The 15818-nt window shown below is 33.5% G+C and overlaps 2 protein-coding genes across 2 annotated transcripts; one reads left to right on the top strand and one right to left on the bottom strand.

The window, feature by feature from the left end:
- Nucleotides 1-760: 760 nt before the first annotated feature.
- LOC136062351 (uncharacterized mitochondrial protein AtMg00810-like) lies at nt 761-1318 on the bottom strand. The gene has a single exon (XM_065761295.1). It carries the CDS (start codon nt 1316-1318, stop codon nt 761-763), a length of 558 nt encoding a protein of 185 aa, XP_065617367.1.
- A 5246-nt stretch (nt 1319-6564) lies between these two features.
- On the top strand, nt 6565-9225 carry LOC112032539 (E3 ubiquitin-protein ligase WAVH1). The gene is made up of 2 exons (XM_024065308.2): nt 6565-7362; nt 7505-9225. The coding sequence occupies exons 1-2, from the start codon at nt 6970-6972 to the stop codon at nt 9206-9208; spliced, it is 2097 nt and encodes a 698-aa protein (XP_023921076.1). The 5' UTR covers nt 6565-6969; the 3' UTR covers nt 9209-9225.
- Nucleotides 9226-15818: the final 6593 nt, after the last annotated feature.

Genomic DNA, 15818 nt, shown 5'->3' with positions numbered 1-15818 from the left:
TTTATTTTAAAAAAATTTGTGGCCTGTTTGGTACATAAACTTAAACATATATTTTTAGTTTTTAAATAACATTATACATATTTCTACACACTTTTTCACCCACACGTATTTTCAAAAAAACTGAAAACTATTGTTTAAACACACGTACCAAACCGACCTCCATATAGATCTAAAATAAGTCACCACCTTTTTGTAAAAAGCAATCTAATTCTCTATAAATGTTAGAAATACTGAATAAGTATATTGTATTTCTTAAGTAATAGAATATACATAAATGCCTTTATATAAGAGGCAGAGTGTGCAGTACAAATAAGTGTGCTATACAAGTAAATAAGATGGGCCTAAAGCCCACATACCCTAATACACGTTAACAGCCCCCTTAAACTCAAGGTGGATGTGAGACCAACTTGAGATTGTCAACCAAAGTATGAAGACGTCCTTTAAGATGTGACTTAGTGAAGATATCTGCAAGTTGATCTTTAGAGGAAACTAAGATCAGCTTGAGAGCATCATGAACAAGATGATAACGGATAAAATGACAGTCAATTTTAATGTGTTTAGTCCGTTCATGGAAGACATCATTGTAAGCAATATAAATGACACTCTGATTGTCATAATAAAAAGGAGTAGCAGAGGATGTGGACTCACTTAAATCTTTGAGAAGCCATCATAGCCAAGGAAGCTCAAATGTGGTATCAGTAAGGGCATGATACTCTGCTTCAGTACTGGAGCGGGCCACATGAGTTTGTTTTTTACTTCGCTAAGAAATCAGAGAAGAACCAAGAAGAAAGCAATAACCAGTGGTGGACCTGCGATCAGTGGGATCTCCTGCCCAATCAACATTAGAAAATGCACGAAGAATAAAAGGAGATTGAGTAGAGTAGAAAAAACTATAGAAGAGAGCTTTCTTTAGGTATCGAAGAATGCGCAGAACAGTAGGATAGTGAATCAAATATTGGCTCACTTGGTGAACAGTATAGAAAATGTCTGGACAAGTGACAGTGAGATAAATTAGGCTGCCAACCAAGCATTTGTAAAGAGAGGGATTGGACCATGGTTTCCCCCCTGACGGAGTCAAATGCGCATTAAGCTCAACTGGAGTGTCAATAATCTTACTATCGGTGATTCCAGCTCGAGACAAGAGTTCAAAGGCATACTTAACTTGAGAAATATAAAGTCCATCAGTAGAATAAGCGATTTCAAGACCCAAGAAGTAGCTGAGATGTCCAAGATCTTTCATCTCAAATTGTCGACTGAGAAAATCCTTGAGTTCTTGAGTACCACTGAGATCATCACCAGTTATGATCATATCATCCATATAAAGTATAAAACACAGTAACACACGAGAGTTATGTGGTTCAGCCTAACAACCTACATTCATAGAGGAAACCCTAAAGGGCTATATCAATAATATATTATAGTGTAGTACAAATCCTGTGTTACAATGAATTATAACATGTGTATATATAGTAGACTAAACCCTAGACTAATAAACTTCTAGTACATGTAGGAAACTTGGCTTACACACAAAGAAAATTAGGCTTGGGCTTATGCTAATGGACTAATATATCTCTAACACACTCTCTCAAACTCAAAATGGAAGCTTGATGAAATCTTGAGATTTGATAAAGTTGAGAAGATCCCTTGAATGAATTTTGGCTTTGTGACGGTAGTTTGAGGAAGGCAATGGTCTTGCAATGTTGATGCGACTTCTAACGATGGCTTGACTATACCGGAGAGTTTTGACTGCAGTAGTAGGAAGCCAAAGAATATAAACGCAGCAAAAAAAATATCGAGGAGGACAAAGATTACTCTTAAATATACTGTAAGGACAAAAAACCATGGCCACAGGAAAGTGGCTCTAATACCATGTTAGAAATACTGAATAAGTTTATTGTATTTTTCAAGTAATAGAATATATATGAATAACTTTATATAGAAGACAGAATATACAGTATAAGTAAGAGTACTATACAAGTAAACAAGGTGGGCCTAAAGCCCACATACCCTAATCATGTTAACAATAAAAATCATTAAATTAGGTTAGATATTCTCTAAAATCTAAACAACTAATTAAATTGGGTAAGTTATTTTCTACAAATTTTTTAATTTGACTTTTTATTTGTTGATATTTTTATGAATTCAACATGTATTAGTATCACATATAAATATTTTTGTTAAACTTTCTTCTGCACCGACTAGAATATTTTGTTTTTGAAACGTTACAAATTCATCACTACTTTAGCTTTAGCATTTTTCTATAACTTAATTTGTTTACTGCTTTCTTGTCTTTTGCTTAAAAGTTGGCTATTAGTATTATAATTAAAGAGCAAGTGGCATTAAAGAGAGATTACACGTGTAAATGAACATCAGCACAATGTAGCTTAGCATTTAAACGTGATAATAATTTGATAGCAATATTTAAAAAATAGAAAGTGGAGCATGTGATTGCTATAATTACTATAATTTAAATTAACAGTTAATGACTAATGATAATTCAGTGAAAAGTGTTTTTGACAATTTACGTATTATTAGATAACCATTGAGGCCTCAAGTATAAATAAATACTCATATCACTAACAACACAACCAAAATAATTGACTAGTTTAAGATTTTTTTTTTTGTATTTTTTTTTTAATACAAGATATAAATTCTACTCTAGTCTAATCTAAGTGTTTATGTCTGTGAAGTTCCCTCTTGGAAACTTGAATACTTATACTTATGAAGTGACCATCACATTAAGAATGTGCGGTAATTTTTTGTTTTTGTAGTATTATTAAAGTAACTTTATGAATTGTAGTTTTCTTAATTAAATTTCTAGTTTTATCCTTTCTTTTCTTTCTTGATAATGACCTTGTTGTTCTGAATTTCATTATTTCGTAATAGATACCTCTCTTTCATTAGTCACCTCATAGCATAGTTAGGATATTCCCTTTATCGATGTAGTTGTTACTTGGCTTTCATCTTATAATATATAATTGATATACAGTGGTTAACTTAATTACCATCTGTACAAAGAATCATCATCAATGTTGTAAAAGTTTTCCTTGTTGAGGTAGAATGGAGCCTATAGGGCTATACCCTTAAAAAAAAACAAACAAAAAATAATTCAAATTATAAAATTGGAAGCTTAAAAAAGGCCATCAAGGCATCCCACTATCAAAATGATGCTTAAAATTTAAACATGAACCAACATTGACACGTCAATTTGTAAGATTATTATTTGTAAAAAATATAAAAAATAGTAGTTTTCTTTTTCTCATACAAATTTTTAAAAAAAATATATTTCATATACAAATACTTTTAAGACATTTTTTTGAGAAACAGCAAACCAATACACACACACGGGGGTAAGGGGAATGAACCTTTAAGACATTAATTCATTAAGACATTAATTCATTAACAAAATCTTAAAAATAATGATAGCCGTAGGGTTATTCCAATTTTTTTTTCCTTTTTTTTTTCACCCTTATCTTCATTACCTTTTTTTTGGATAAAAATTCACCCTTATTTTATAGACGGAGTTTGAACTCAACGCAGGAAATGACAGAAACCGCCCTTGCATGTATGTAGCCAAAAAAATGAGAAAAAGAACCACCCTTCCATGCAATAATAAATGGCCCACCACAAAGGACAATGATAATCCATGAAAATAATTTTTAGGATAAGCACTGTCTTTGAGCACGAAATCTGCAAGCCGTTATCGACCAATTTTTTGCTGGTCAAGGCCTGCCGTTAGAATATAATTATTGCTGACGATAATTGATAGATAGAGCAAAAATGTACTAGTAGCAGTTTCTTGGTAGTGCCCTCTCTCTCTGTCTCTCTTTCCAACAAAAAAAAAAAATGTTTCTTTATAGTAGTAGTTTATTTTGTTAAGAACCTACCATCCCATCTCTTCGATTCCCTCTATATTCTTTGTTAAAGAGTTAGATGATGGGCTTGGCATCTAGGGTCCTTCTCCAATTATGTGATAATCTCGTAATTAGACAAACGAGTGATACTAGTAACACAACAAAATATCACAAAAATTTTGTGATATTTCTAAATATAGCAATTTACATATGAGCTCACTATAATATTTAATTAAACTTTTTTATGCTAAATTGAGAATAATATAGGATTGTTGTGTCCTACTTTTAGAACAACAAACATAAGGAAAACCATGATTTGTCAAACCAATCTCTTAAACAAATGGAATAAAACAACATTAAAAAGGAAAAGGATTAGCGAAATATGTAAGATAAGGTTTTTTTTTTTTTTTTTTTTAAATCACCAATGGGAACACAAATGGCAATATAGGAATGTGACATGTATAAATTGGCAATATTGAAAACACAATTTAAACGTGTTAATAAAGGAATGATAACGATTACCATGTTTTAGTAACACATTTGGAATAGATAAGAATGTTGTCAAAGTTTTAGGAGAAGGTGCTAGGTGGAGATAAAGAACTATCGATAATTCCTAACGCTAGACAATCGTTAGAGATCTCAATTATAAATAGAGGACTTGATTTTCAAGGACACCCAACTCAAATCATAAGCTAATCAACAACGACTTCTCTCTTGTTATTGTATTTACTTTCTAGTTTTTAGGATTATTATAAGTTATAAAATGCAAGTAATATATATATATACACACACACTTGCAATCATTACTCTTTCATGTTTATGAAGCTTTACTAGATTCATAGCAAGTTTATAATTATTAAACTCAATATATCTTACAAGTCCTTATTTCAATTTCCATTTATATTTCTCGTCTATATAACTTTCTTTTCTTTTTTTTTTAAGAATATTATTTATTTTTAACATATACATACAAAAAGATGAAAAAAAATTCTTTAAAAATTTGATAATGATATACGTCTAAAAAGACCTAACTTGATAAAACCTAGTATCACATAATTTAATAAAACTTCAGTTCCTTTAACTTGCTTGCTTGCAAACTTGTAATTTCATAGCTCTCTTAACTTGCAACGTTTTTACTTTCCATCAATAGTTGGTGCTTCGCATTTTCCTAAAAATTCAACATTGTAGCATTTCTATCGATAGATTAGAAGTTCCTTTGATTGAGACATTACAGAACCATATCCTATTGAACATGAAGTCAAGTAAAAAATAGGACCTTCAGAAAAGTCAACACGTGAGAAAGGTAATCAATACATTGGTAGTAGTATGATATGCCTATAGTCACATCGATCGATAATATGAAAATTAAAATCATCTTAAACAATTAATCCTATATTGAGCAAGGAATTAATAAAAGGATCACAAGAATGACACTCACTTTGCTTTTTAATTAGTTGATTTAGAGCTTTTGACTGGCCCCTTGATGATTGAATAGAATCAAAATGAATTTAGAATTATTACTTAATAGTTAATAGAAACCATACACAACCAAATTCAAGAGATTTGTTAGAACATTAATAGAATAAAACTGAAATGGAACTCACCTTTTTTTACAAACCTTTTGTAAGAAAACAAAATTTTAAGAGAGGCAAACTAGCACCAAGTTCTCTCCATGCTATAATGAAGTCATACTTAACTATATTAATATCAAGAAAGAATACTCACAATCACACTAATTTGTTGTATGCATGCATACTAATTTTTTTATAAGTGTATTTATAATTTTTTAATATTTTCATTTATTGAAATGTATTTTTTTAAGAAAATGTATTTTTTTAGGGAAAAATAGAAAATGTATTAAAACTCGTAAATGAATATTTTTAGTGATAATTTTTTTTTAATTTTTATTAATAACTCAAAAATGAATATGTATTAATTTATATTACATTGAATGTTATGCCATACCCCACAACAATGGGTTGGCATGGGTTATGGGTAGATGTTTCTGTACTGTTACTCTCTAGGGATTGTACACAAAGACCCTAAAAAAATAAATAAATACTAATAATAATGGCCGTTTCCTATATGTATTAATTAAACTACCCTATTAATGGAGTAATTATCCATCACCATCACCATCAAAAGCAAAATGACCAAACTACCCTATCAAAAAAGAAGAGCATACTACTTTGATGATGCCTCTCACACCTCCGCCATTAATTCACTTTGCAACGGAATGGACCCCACCACGAACGGACAAGATCAGAAGGATCAGACTTCAGAGTTCACTCAGCTGAGTCAGCTAAAATTTGCAGTGCGCATTGAATTCTCATCGCTCATGTGTCAGTAACTTCATGCAGATGTTAAAAAATTTAAAAATAAAATATATATCAGAAAAAGGAAATTCGCTTTGTGAGAAAAGGGAAAGGTGGCGAAGAGTAAGGCGAAAGTGTGAGTATAATGTGCCCTCCTAGGCTCCCACAAGGTCACCAACAAGATTTTTCAAATCTCATTGCACACAGAGAGAGATGGGTCGGTGACTATAACGTGGGAACGGGACAGTGAAACCCAATTCCAAGAGTCAGTCCCGTTGACTTGTTACAGTAGGTAGCAACCTACACATGCCGGTTACCAATTTGCTAATCCCAATACCACTTTCAATTTAAATACATATAAAATTCCCATACGATAAAAGGTTGTCTGTATGCTTCTATTGCATTTTGCACATATCATATCATATCTTTATCTTCTGTGAGAGAGAGAGAGAGATTTCAACTTAGCAGGAACAGTGAGGCCTTTTCATAGCAGAACTCTTTTTGGGGCTTTCGAAAGAGGAAAACAGAAATAATACACCAGCTTATTTGTAAAGAATCAGAGAAAATAGAAACATGGAAAAGAGGAGGATGAAAAGGGTGTCTCTATCTCATCTATTTCTTTTGTCCTTTTAATCAATTCCATGCCCAACCTCAACCTCCCCTTTTGTCCTCTTCATAAAACTACCTACATCAATTTCCCTCTTCTAAAACCCCCCTTTGTGGATCAGAAACTCAGAGAGAAGCTTTGAGGTTGTGAAACCAAAAGAGAAAGAAAAAAAACCAAACCAAACCAAACCAAAATGGTGACTGGTTGGAGAAGAGCGTTTTGCACATCCATCCCCAAAGATAGAGAAACCAACAAAGTAATATCAACAGAGAAGCATCAAAACCAGCATTGCGAGAATAGCAATCGGAGCCCCAGAATCAGCTCCAAGTTTGGATTTTTCTCCAACCCATCAACACCTCGCTTGCAATCTCAACCAGTCTCAAGCCCAAGTCTCCGGTGCCGAACCTCCCTCACCAACACCGCAACACCCACTTCATCGGTACCCAATAGCCCAAAACTCCAATGCAAAACCGCAACTACTTCAAAGAAAAAGAACAGCCCAAGATTGTTCCAGCTCTCCAATCCTCCTTCCCCCAGATCACCCTCCAGCTTCTCACTCCTCAAAGCCACGTTAAGACTCTCCAAAGTAAGCATCTTTTTTCTGTTTCTCTCAGTCCCTTCAACTGAGTCATCAATCTTTCTCTATTCTTATCACTTTTTTCCGTGACGTTTTTGCTTTTTTATCTTTCTAACTTTCTTTTGTTTGTTACTCCATTATATTTTTGCAGAGTAGATGTGGAATCTGTTTACAGAGCGTGAAGTCAGGTCAAGGAACAGCCATTTTCACCGCCGAATGCTCTCACACTTTCCACTTCAATTGCATTTCTTCCCACATCAAAAAGCACCGACTTTTGGTTTGCCCTGTTTGCAACACTAATTGGAAGGAACTACCTTTGCTTGCTTTCCACCAGAACCCAGCAGAGCATAATGACAATAACAAAGTCAGAGACGTCAAAACCAAGACTTTGAGAGTATACAACGACGATGAGCCATTGATGTCTCCCACTTCCGGTGCTCGCTTCAATCCCATACCTGAATCGGCTGACGAAAACGAAGAAGACCAAAACGACACCGTCGAGTTCCAGGGCTTTTTCGTCAATTCCACTCCTGCTGATGTTTTCAGACACGTGGATGTGAGTTTGTTGCCAGAGGCCGCTGTGGTTGCTGTTGGAAAGAATTACGAGACGTACGCTGTCGTCTTGAAGCTGAAAGCTCCGCGTGGAACGACGTCGCCTTGCTCGGCGCGTCGAGCTCCGATTGATTTAGTGACCGTGGTTGATGTCAGTACAAACATGAGTGGGCCCAAGCTGGTGATGATGAAACGCGCTTTGCGTTTGGTTGTATCGTCGCTCTGTGCCACTGACCGTCTCTCCATCGTTGCGTTCTCAGCCACTTCGAAGCGGTTGTTGCCGTTAACGAGGATGACAACTAACGGTCGTAGATCCGCGAGAAAGATGGTCGACGCGCTGTGCTGCGTTGGGCAGGGCGCGTGTGCTAACGACGCGCTCAAAAAGGCTGCGAAGGTTCTTGAAGATCGCCGAGAGAGAAACCCAGTTGCGAGCATAATGCTTCTATCGAACGAGAGTGGATCTGATGTTTCGGTCAATCACAAGCGCAGCTCTCCCGTCGTGTCCTCCACGCGCCTCTCTCAAATCCCTGTCCACACCGTGTGTTTCGGCGCGTGGGACCACGAGGACGCGTTTGCCAAATGTGTTGGTGGTTTGTTAAGTGTTGTGGTCCAGGATCTTAGAATTCAACTCGGGTTCGCTTCCGGGTCCTCCCCGGCTGAGATCGCTGCGGTTTATTCACTAATGGGTCGACCGGCTGCTCTCGGGTCGGGTTCGGTTAAACTTGGTGATCTATACGCCGAGGAAGAAAGAGAATTACTGGTGGAGTTGAAACTGAAAGTGAAATTACCAGCTTCTTCGATTGGGCCCCACTATGTTTTAACCGTACGGCCTTCTTACAAAGACCCAACCTCGCAGGAACTCGTGTTTTGCAAAGAACAGGCACTCCTCGTACCTCGTCCACAGCCCGTTCGATCTTCATCTCCGAGCATCCAACGGCTGAGGAATCTCCACGTCACCACTCGCGCCGTGGCTGAGTCTCGGCGCTTAGCCGAGCACAACAATTTGTCAGGAGCTCACCACCTGTTGACCTCGGCTCGAGCCTTGTTAATGCAGTCGAACTCCGAGTCGGCTGATGAGTATATTCGCGGCTTGGAAGCCGAGCTAGCCGAGCTGCACAAGCGAAGACTGAGTCAGCTGCAAAGCCAAAGGCAAAGAGGAAATGAACGTGTGGAAGAGAAGCCGGAGCCGCTTACGCCGACGTCGGCTTGGAGAGCCGCTGAGAGATTGGCTAAAGTGGCGATCATGAGGAAGTCAATGAATAGAGTCAGCGATTTGCACGGCTTTGAAAATGCAAGATTTTAGTTTTTTTTTTTTTTTTTTAGAAATTAGTCAATTTATATATAAATATAAAATTAAATAATGTTGAAAAAACCAAAAAAAAAAAAAAAAAAGGTAGAGAGAGAGGTTGGGTATGATTGAATAGGGCCCAGGTCCATGATAGCGACAAGAAGTACCCGACGGCATGGCCCTTTTCAGCCGTGGAAAGTGATAGGATAGTGAAGGGAACCCCATATTCAATTTGATTCGGCTGTGAATTCTGAAGCTCTCTAATTTGTCTCTACTCTATTCCTTTTTTTCATTATCTCTTTCTTTCTTTCTTTCTTTTTTTTTTCATTATCTTTTTTCTTAAAGTTTAGCTACGACGCAATCTAGAGTTTTTTTTTTTTTTTTTTTTTAAACCGTCAGATTACATGGTAATTGAAAAGATTATTTATGTGTAATTTTTGTTAAATAACTTTTTTTAACGAGTCATATAATAAGCTGGATTGGTTTAGAGCTATAATCTTTGTCCTTTCTTTTGGATGCAAAAACCGATAAAGAGCAATATTTTAGTTTAAAATCTTAAAACAAAGGGACTAAAAATATGGGCGAATTGGTACGGACTCGTAACTAGGGACATAGCTATATTTTATAATTCACTATCTTTGAATTATTGCATCTTCTTTGCTTGGTTTTTGGGCCCAATTTGATAGAATGTGTAAATTGGAAATAGGTGCAAATGATGAATGGGTCCAAATTTTGTATGTTTATATTAGCTGTAAGTGGTTTTGGTGGGTTTTAACGCCGAAGTGGTTGTGGTTGGGAGGTGAGGACACAAGATGATGCCAAATGCTTCTGGATTTTTTTAAGGATGATTTATTTAAGGGTTTGTTAGGATCATTTAAAAAAAATATCGGCTGGTGGACTTTGCTATAATTATTTATAGTAAATGCTTTTAAAAAGTAGTAAATGATTTTGTTGCTTGCTACCGAAATCACATTCTTTAAAGTTTCATGCCACGACACATAACCTAAAGGCTGTTAAGTATTGGTACTGATTCACTGAACATAGCTGAGATGTTGATTGTTTGATCATTTTTTTTTTTTGTCTTTGTGTACTAGTCAGAAAGACCTGCCCATGTTGGTTCCAAGATATGTACCTTAACAAATGTATATGATCTGAAATTGAAAAAAAATATGTATCAACATGCATCCCACTAGGTCACTAACCATAAAATCTACTATACTAGGCTCAGTCAGACATTTTCTTTTGAGACAATTTTTGTAAGCTTCTAAGAATTTGCTTGCATTGCGGCGTCCATTGTCAGAGTAAGTACAAAAAAGAAAAGAAAAAAAAAATGCATTGCAATTTGCAAACTACTTGCCCATCCATCCACTGATTTAGAATTGTTTGCATTATATATTATTAGCTTGTCACTCAAATTACTACAGTGTTGCCATAATTTTCAACACCGTATTTAAGTTTTGTGATTTGATGTGCGATTATTGCAACCCTGAATTTGATACGTCCTTTTCGATTTGTCATACTAATTTCTTCAACTTTTATTAGTAAGTCATTGAAATTGTTTGGAAATTTCCTTTCAAATTAATGATCATTATCCTTATATCCTAATGTATCTAAACCTTCATCAAAATCCTCAATTCATTGGCTGAATCATTACATTACAGTTCAATCCAACTAAATAAGGTCCATTGTCGAATTCAGATTTGGACCACTTGTGATGCTTTTAATGTTCAAACCCTTTTGTCAACTTTCCTTCTTAATCCATAAAGTCTGAAATCGGAATCATTTTTTTTGCCAAGTTGTTTTTAAAACCACAATTCAGTAAGCCAAACTTAACAAATAATAGCTAGGTAGCTTCACATCTCTATCCTAAGCAACAAAAAAAAAAAAAAACTGATCAAATAGTCAATATCATAAATTTCACCACTTTGAAGTTTGAACAATGTTCAAACCCATGATAATATGTTTGATATCACTTGGAATGGATTATTCATAAAAAAGGCTATCACTATTTTCTTACTTGCTCCTTTTTCAGGTTATGACTTTAGTAAAACGTTTGTGAAGAATGAAGAAAACTGAAAAACTTTTAGGCGATGGAAACTTTTGAAGCTTATAAATCTGCGTGAAAGAGATAAAAGGGTGACAGTAACTTAAGCTCAAAAAAGGTTAGAGAGTCTGGCTGAGACACTTCGATTGTTTTTATCTTTTGGGTGTGGGAAGGTACCTCCTTCTCCTCTTCTTCACTCTAACTTTTGCAGATGCCGATGTTTTCCTTAAATTGCGCAACACTTTTAGTGCCTTTTTAGTGGTGTTCATGAGTGCCCAACTTTATGTACTATTATTTAAATTTGTGCATCCTATAAACGACATCATATCTTTCTTCCATTTGATTTTTTCAAAGTGAAAGTTCGAGAAAAAGAGTAGCAGATGAAATGTAATCTGCCTATATCTTCTTTTTTTTTATATATAATAATAATAATAATAATAATAGAAATGAAAGTGTTTGACTTTTTGTTTGCTTCTTCATGTTTTAGACATAGAAATATCAAATTCTGTTATATCTGTATTTAAAAAAAAAAAAACTTATTTAGAGACTTTTTTAAGGTATATTACATGCAATACATTATTGATAGATAGGATATGCTTTATTATACACAAAAATATCAAATTTTGTTATATCTATATAAAAAAATGAGACTTTCTTAAGGTGTATCATATGCAATACATTATTGATAGATATGATAAGATTTTTTTAGCATGGCTCTTTCATACACAATTTTTTTATTTATTTACATAATGAGAATAATATATGGTATCAACAAAGATTTAAATAATTTCATTATGAATAATCTTATTTTCCTCAATTATTACTCCAAAGTTCCTATATATATATTAGTAAAGGTTGTCTTCTTTTTTCTTATTTTTGGGCCGAGTAAACGTTCTCAGCCCACTGACTTTAATCGTCCATATCCCTGGCAAAAGCTAAACTTACCAGTGCCAAATACTGAAAACTACATAGAATAATAATACATGAATTTGAGAACTTCTACTCCTTGTTCTTTGTCTATTTGGGTGCGTCACTCAAGAATATTAGAAGTTTGTTTTCCAGTTTATTGGTGGAGGGGAAAAAACTGAATTAGAAATGGCAACTGGCAACTCATCCAAGAGATTACTATTATGATTGAAGGATTCAAGCTAGACTTAGTTTGGATAGTTCACCTAAAAATAAAGTAACAAGTATAAAACAAAATAAAAAGACAAAATCCCCCCTGAAATCTGGAAGGACAAATAAACTTTAGTGAAAACTACAAACAAATAGAGGGCTATGATTTTTTCCCAAAAAAGAAAAAAAAAAAAAAGGGATAAAGTACAAAGTTGGTCCCTATCCTTTATACCATATCTCAATTTGGTCCATAACTTTTCAATTGTGTCAATTTGGTCCCCAATCTTTTTACTATTTTGTCAATTTAGTTTTTGTCGTTACTCTTTAGATGGAAAAAGTTGATGTGTCAAACAAAATAACAAAAACTTATTTTCATGTCATATCATTTGCCCACTATATTGCCACCTCAGTTATTAAAAAAAGAAAAAAAAAAAAAAGGTAGTCAATTCTCAATTACCAGAAGCATATGTTTGAAACCTTGGCAGCTTAATTCCAAATTATCTTCTTCAACGAGATTTAGGAAGGAATCAAGTAAATCGTTTCTTGCCTTAGAAACTTCTAATGAAGTTCTTAGTGCTTGTTCATTAATGATACCTTCAAAAATCTTGATCAATTTGCCATAATAAAACGTCATCCTTCGCCGTGCACCTTGTGGGTCAATTAAACAAAGTACTGAGAAATAGTTTGCAATATTAGGCTTTCCAGCTAATTCCATGATAACACATTCAAGCTCGTGGAAACCTTGAGCCGATAAATCTAAACTATAGGTGCCAAGTCAATGGAAAAATTTGAGTTTGATATGACATTAATTATGTACTGTAATAAAAGGATGCTCAACTAATATCAACCACTTTCCCACTTTTGATGCAACAATGGTGATTAGAGAGAGAGAGAGATCCTGGTGTTCATGTGTCTTAGTTTTAATTTGAATTTTTTTTAACTGATGTGGCAATACATTTAGTAGAAGATGTGACATGAAAAATACTTTTTTATTATTCCATTTGACACATTAGTTTTTTCCATCTAAGAGATTAGAGCAAAGATTAAATTGGCACAACACTAAAAAGGCTAGGGACTAAATTAGCACAATTAAAAGGTTAATGACCAAATTGAGATATTGTGTAAAGGATAGGGACTAATTTTGTAATTTGTAAAAAAAAAAAAAAAAAAAAAAAAAAAAAAAAAAAAAAAAAAAAAAGAAAAAANAAGGCTATCACTATTTTCTTACTTGCTCCTTTTTCAGGTTATGACTTTAGTAAAACGTTTGTGAAGAATGAAGAAAACTGAAAAACTTTTAGGCGATGGAAACTTTTGAAGCTTATAAATCTGCGTGAAAGAGATAAAAGGGTGACAGTAACTTAAGCTCAAAAAAGGTTAGAGAGTCTGGCTGAGACACTTCGATTGTTTTTATCTTTTGGGTGTGGGAAGGTACCTCCTTCTCCTCTTCTTCACTCTAACTTTTGCAGATGCCGATGTTTTCCTTAAATTGCGCAACACTTTTAGTGCCTTTTTAGTGGTGTTCATGAGTGCCCAACTTTATGTACTATTATTTAAATTTGTGCATCCTATAAACGACATCATATCTTTCTTCCATTTGATTTTTTCAAAGTGAAAGTTCGAGAAAAAGAGTAGCAGATGAAATGTAATCTGCCTATATCTTCTTTTTTTTTATATATAATAATAATAATAATAATAATAGAAATGAAAGTGTTTGACTTTTTGTTTGCTTCTTCATGTTTTAGACATAGAAATATCAAATTCTGTTATATCTGTATTTAAAAAAAAAAAAACTTATTTAGAGACTTTTTTAAGGTATATTACATGCAATACATTATTGATAGATAGGATATGCTTTATTATACACAAAAATATCAAATTTTGTTATATCTATATAAAAAAATGAGACTTTCTTAAGGTGTATCATATGCAATACATTATTGATAGATATGATAAGATTTTTTTAGCATGGCTCTTTCATACACAATTTTTTTATTTATTTACATAATGAGAATAATATATGGTATCAACAAAGATTTAAATAATTTCATTATGAACCAAAGGGGCTGGTGTTTTTACAAGAAATATCTAGAGGTATAGGGAAAATATTCATTAGGTATACACTTAGTATTAGAGAATTGACCACAGAGATTCATGGTAAAAATTAAATGTTACTGTGATAATTTAACAACACTACCGTTCAAACTTACAAATAAGAAATTATGATTTTCAAGTATATAATTAAGTTAATTAAAAATGAATTTTAGATCTATATTTCCTCTAAAACTCAATAGTTAATGACAATTTATATTATTATTAAAAGGAAATCCACAACCCAATAAAACTATATGTAAATTTTATCATTGGAATCAATCAAACTTAACTAAGGCATCAAGCCAAATAGAGGGCTATGATTTTTTCCCAAAAAAGAAAAAAAAAAAAAAGGGATAAAGTACAAAGTTGGTCCCTATCCTTTACACCATATCTCAATTTGGTCCATAACTTTTCAATTGTGTCAATTTGGTCCCCAATCTTTTTACTATTTTGTCAATTTAGTCTTTGTCGTTACTCTTTAGATGGAAAAAGTTGATGTGTCAAACAAAATAACAAAAACTTATTTTCATGTCATATCATTTGCCCACTATATTGCCACCTCAGTTATTAAAAAAAGAAAAAAAAAAGAAGGTAGTCAATTCTCAATTACCAGAAGCATATGTTTGAAACCTTGGCAGCTTAATTCCAAATTATCTTCTTCAACGAGATTTAGGAAGGAATCAAGTAAATCGTTTCTTGCCTTAGAAACTTCTAATGAAGTTCTTAGTGCTTGTTCATTAATGATACCTTCAAAAATCTTGATCAATTTGCCATAATAAAACGTCATCCTTCGCCGTGCACCTTGTGGGTCAATTAAACAAAGTACTGAGAAATAGTTTGCAATATTAGGCTTTCCAGCTAATTCCATGATAACACATTCAAGCTCGTGGAAACCTTGAGCCGATAAATCTAAACTATAGGTGCCAAGTCAATGGAAAAATTTGAGTTTGATATGACATTAATTATGTACTGTAATAAAGGATGCTCAACCAATATCAACCACTTTCCCACTTTTGATGCAACAATGGTGATTAGAGAGAGAGAGAGAGAGAGAGAGAGAGAGATCCTGGTGTTCATGTGTCTTAGTTTTAATTTGAATTTTTTTTAACTGATGTGGCAATACATTTAGTAGAAGATGTGACATGAAAAATACTTTTTTATTATTCCATTTGACACATTAGTTTTTTCCATCTAAGAGATTAGAGCAAAGATTAAATTGGCACAACACTAAAAAGGCTAGGGACTAAATTAGCACAATTAAAAGGTTAATGACCAAATTGAGATATTGTGTAAAGGATAGGGACTAATTTTGTAATTTGTAAAAAAAAAAAAAAAAAAAAAAAAAAAAAAAAAAAAAAAAAAAAAAAAAAAAAA

This window comes from Quercus suber, unplaced genomic scaffold, assembly GCF_002906115.3.
Source record: "Quercus suber isolate HL8 unplaced genomic scaffold, Cork oak 2.0 scaffold_405, whole genome shotgun sequence".
NCBI lineage: Eukaryota > Viridiplantae > Streptophyta > Magnoliopsida > Fagales > Fagaceae > Quercus > Quercus suber.
This window is presented reverse-complemented; position numbering and strand designations above follow the sequence as displayed.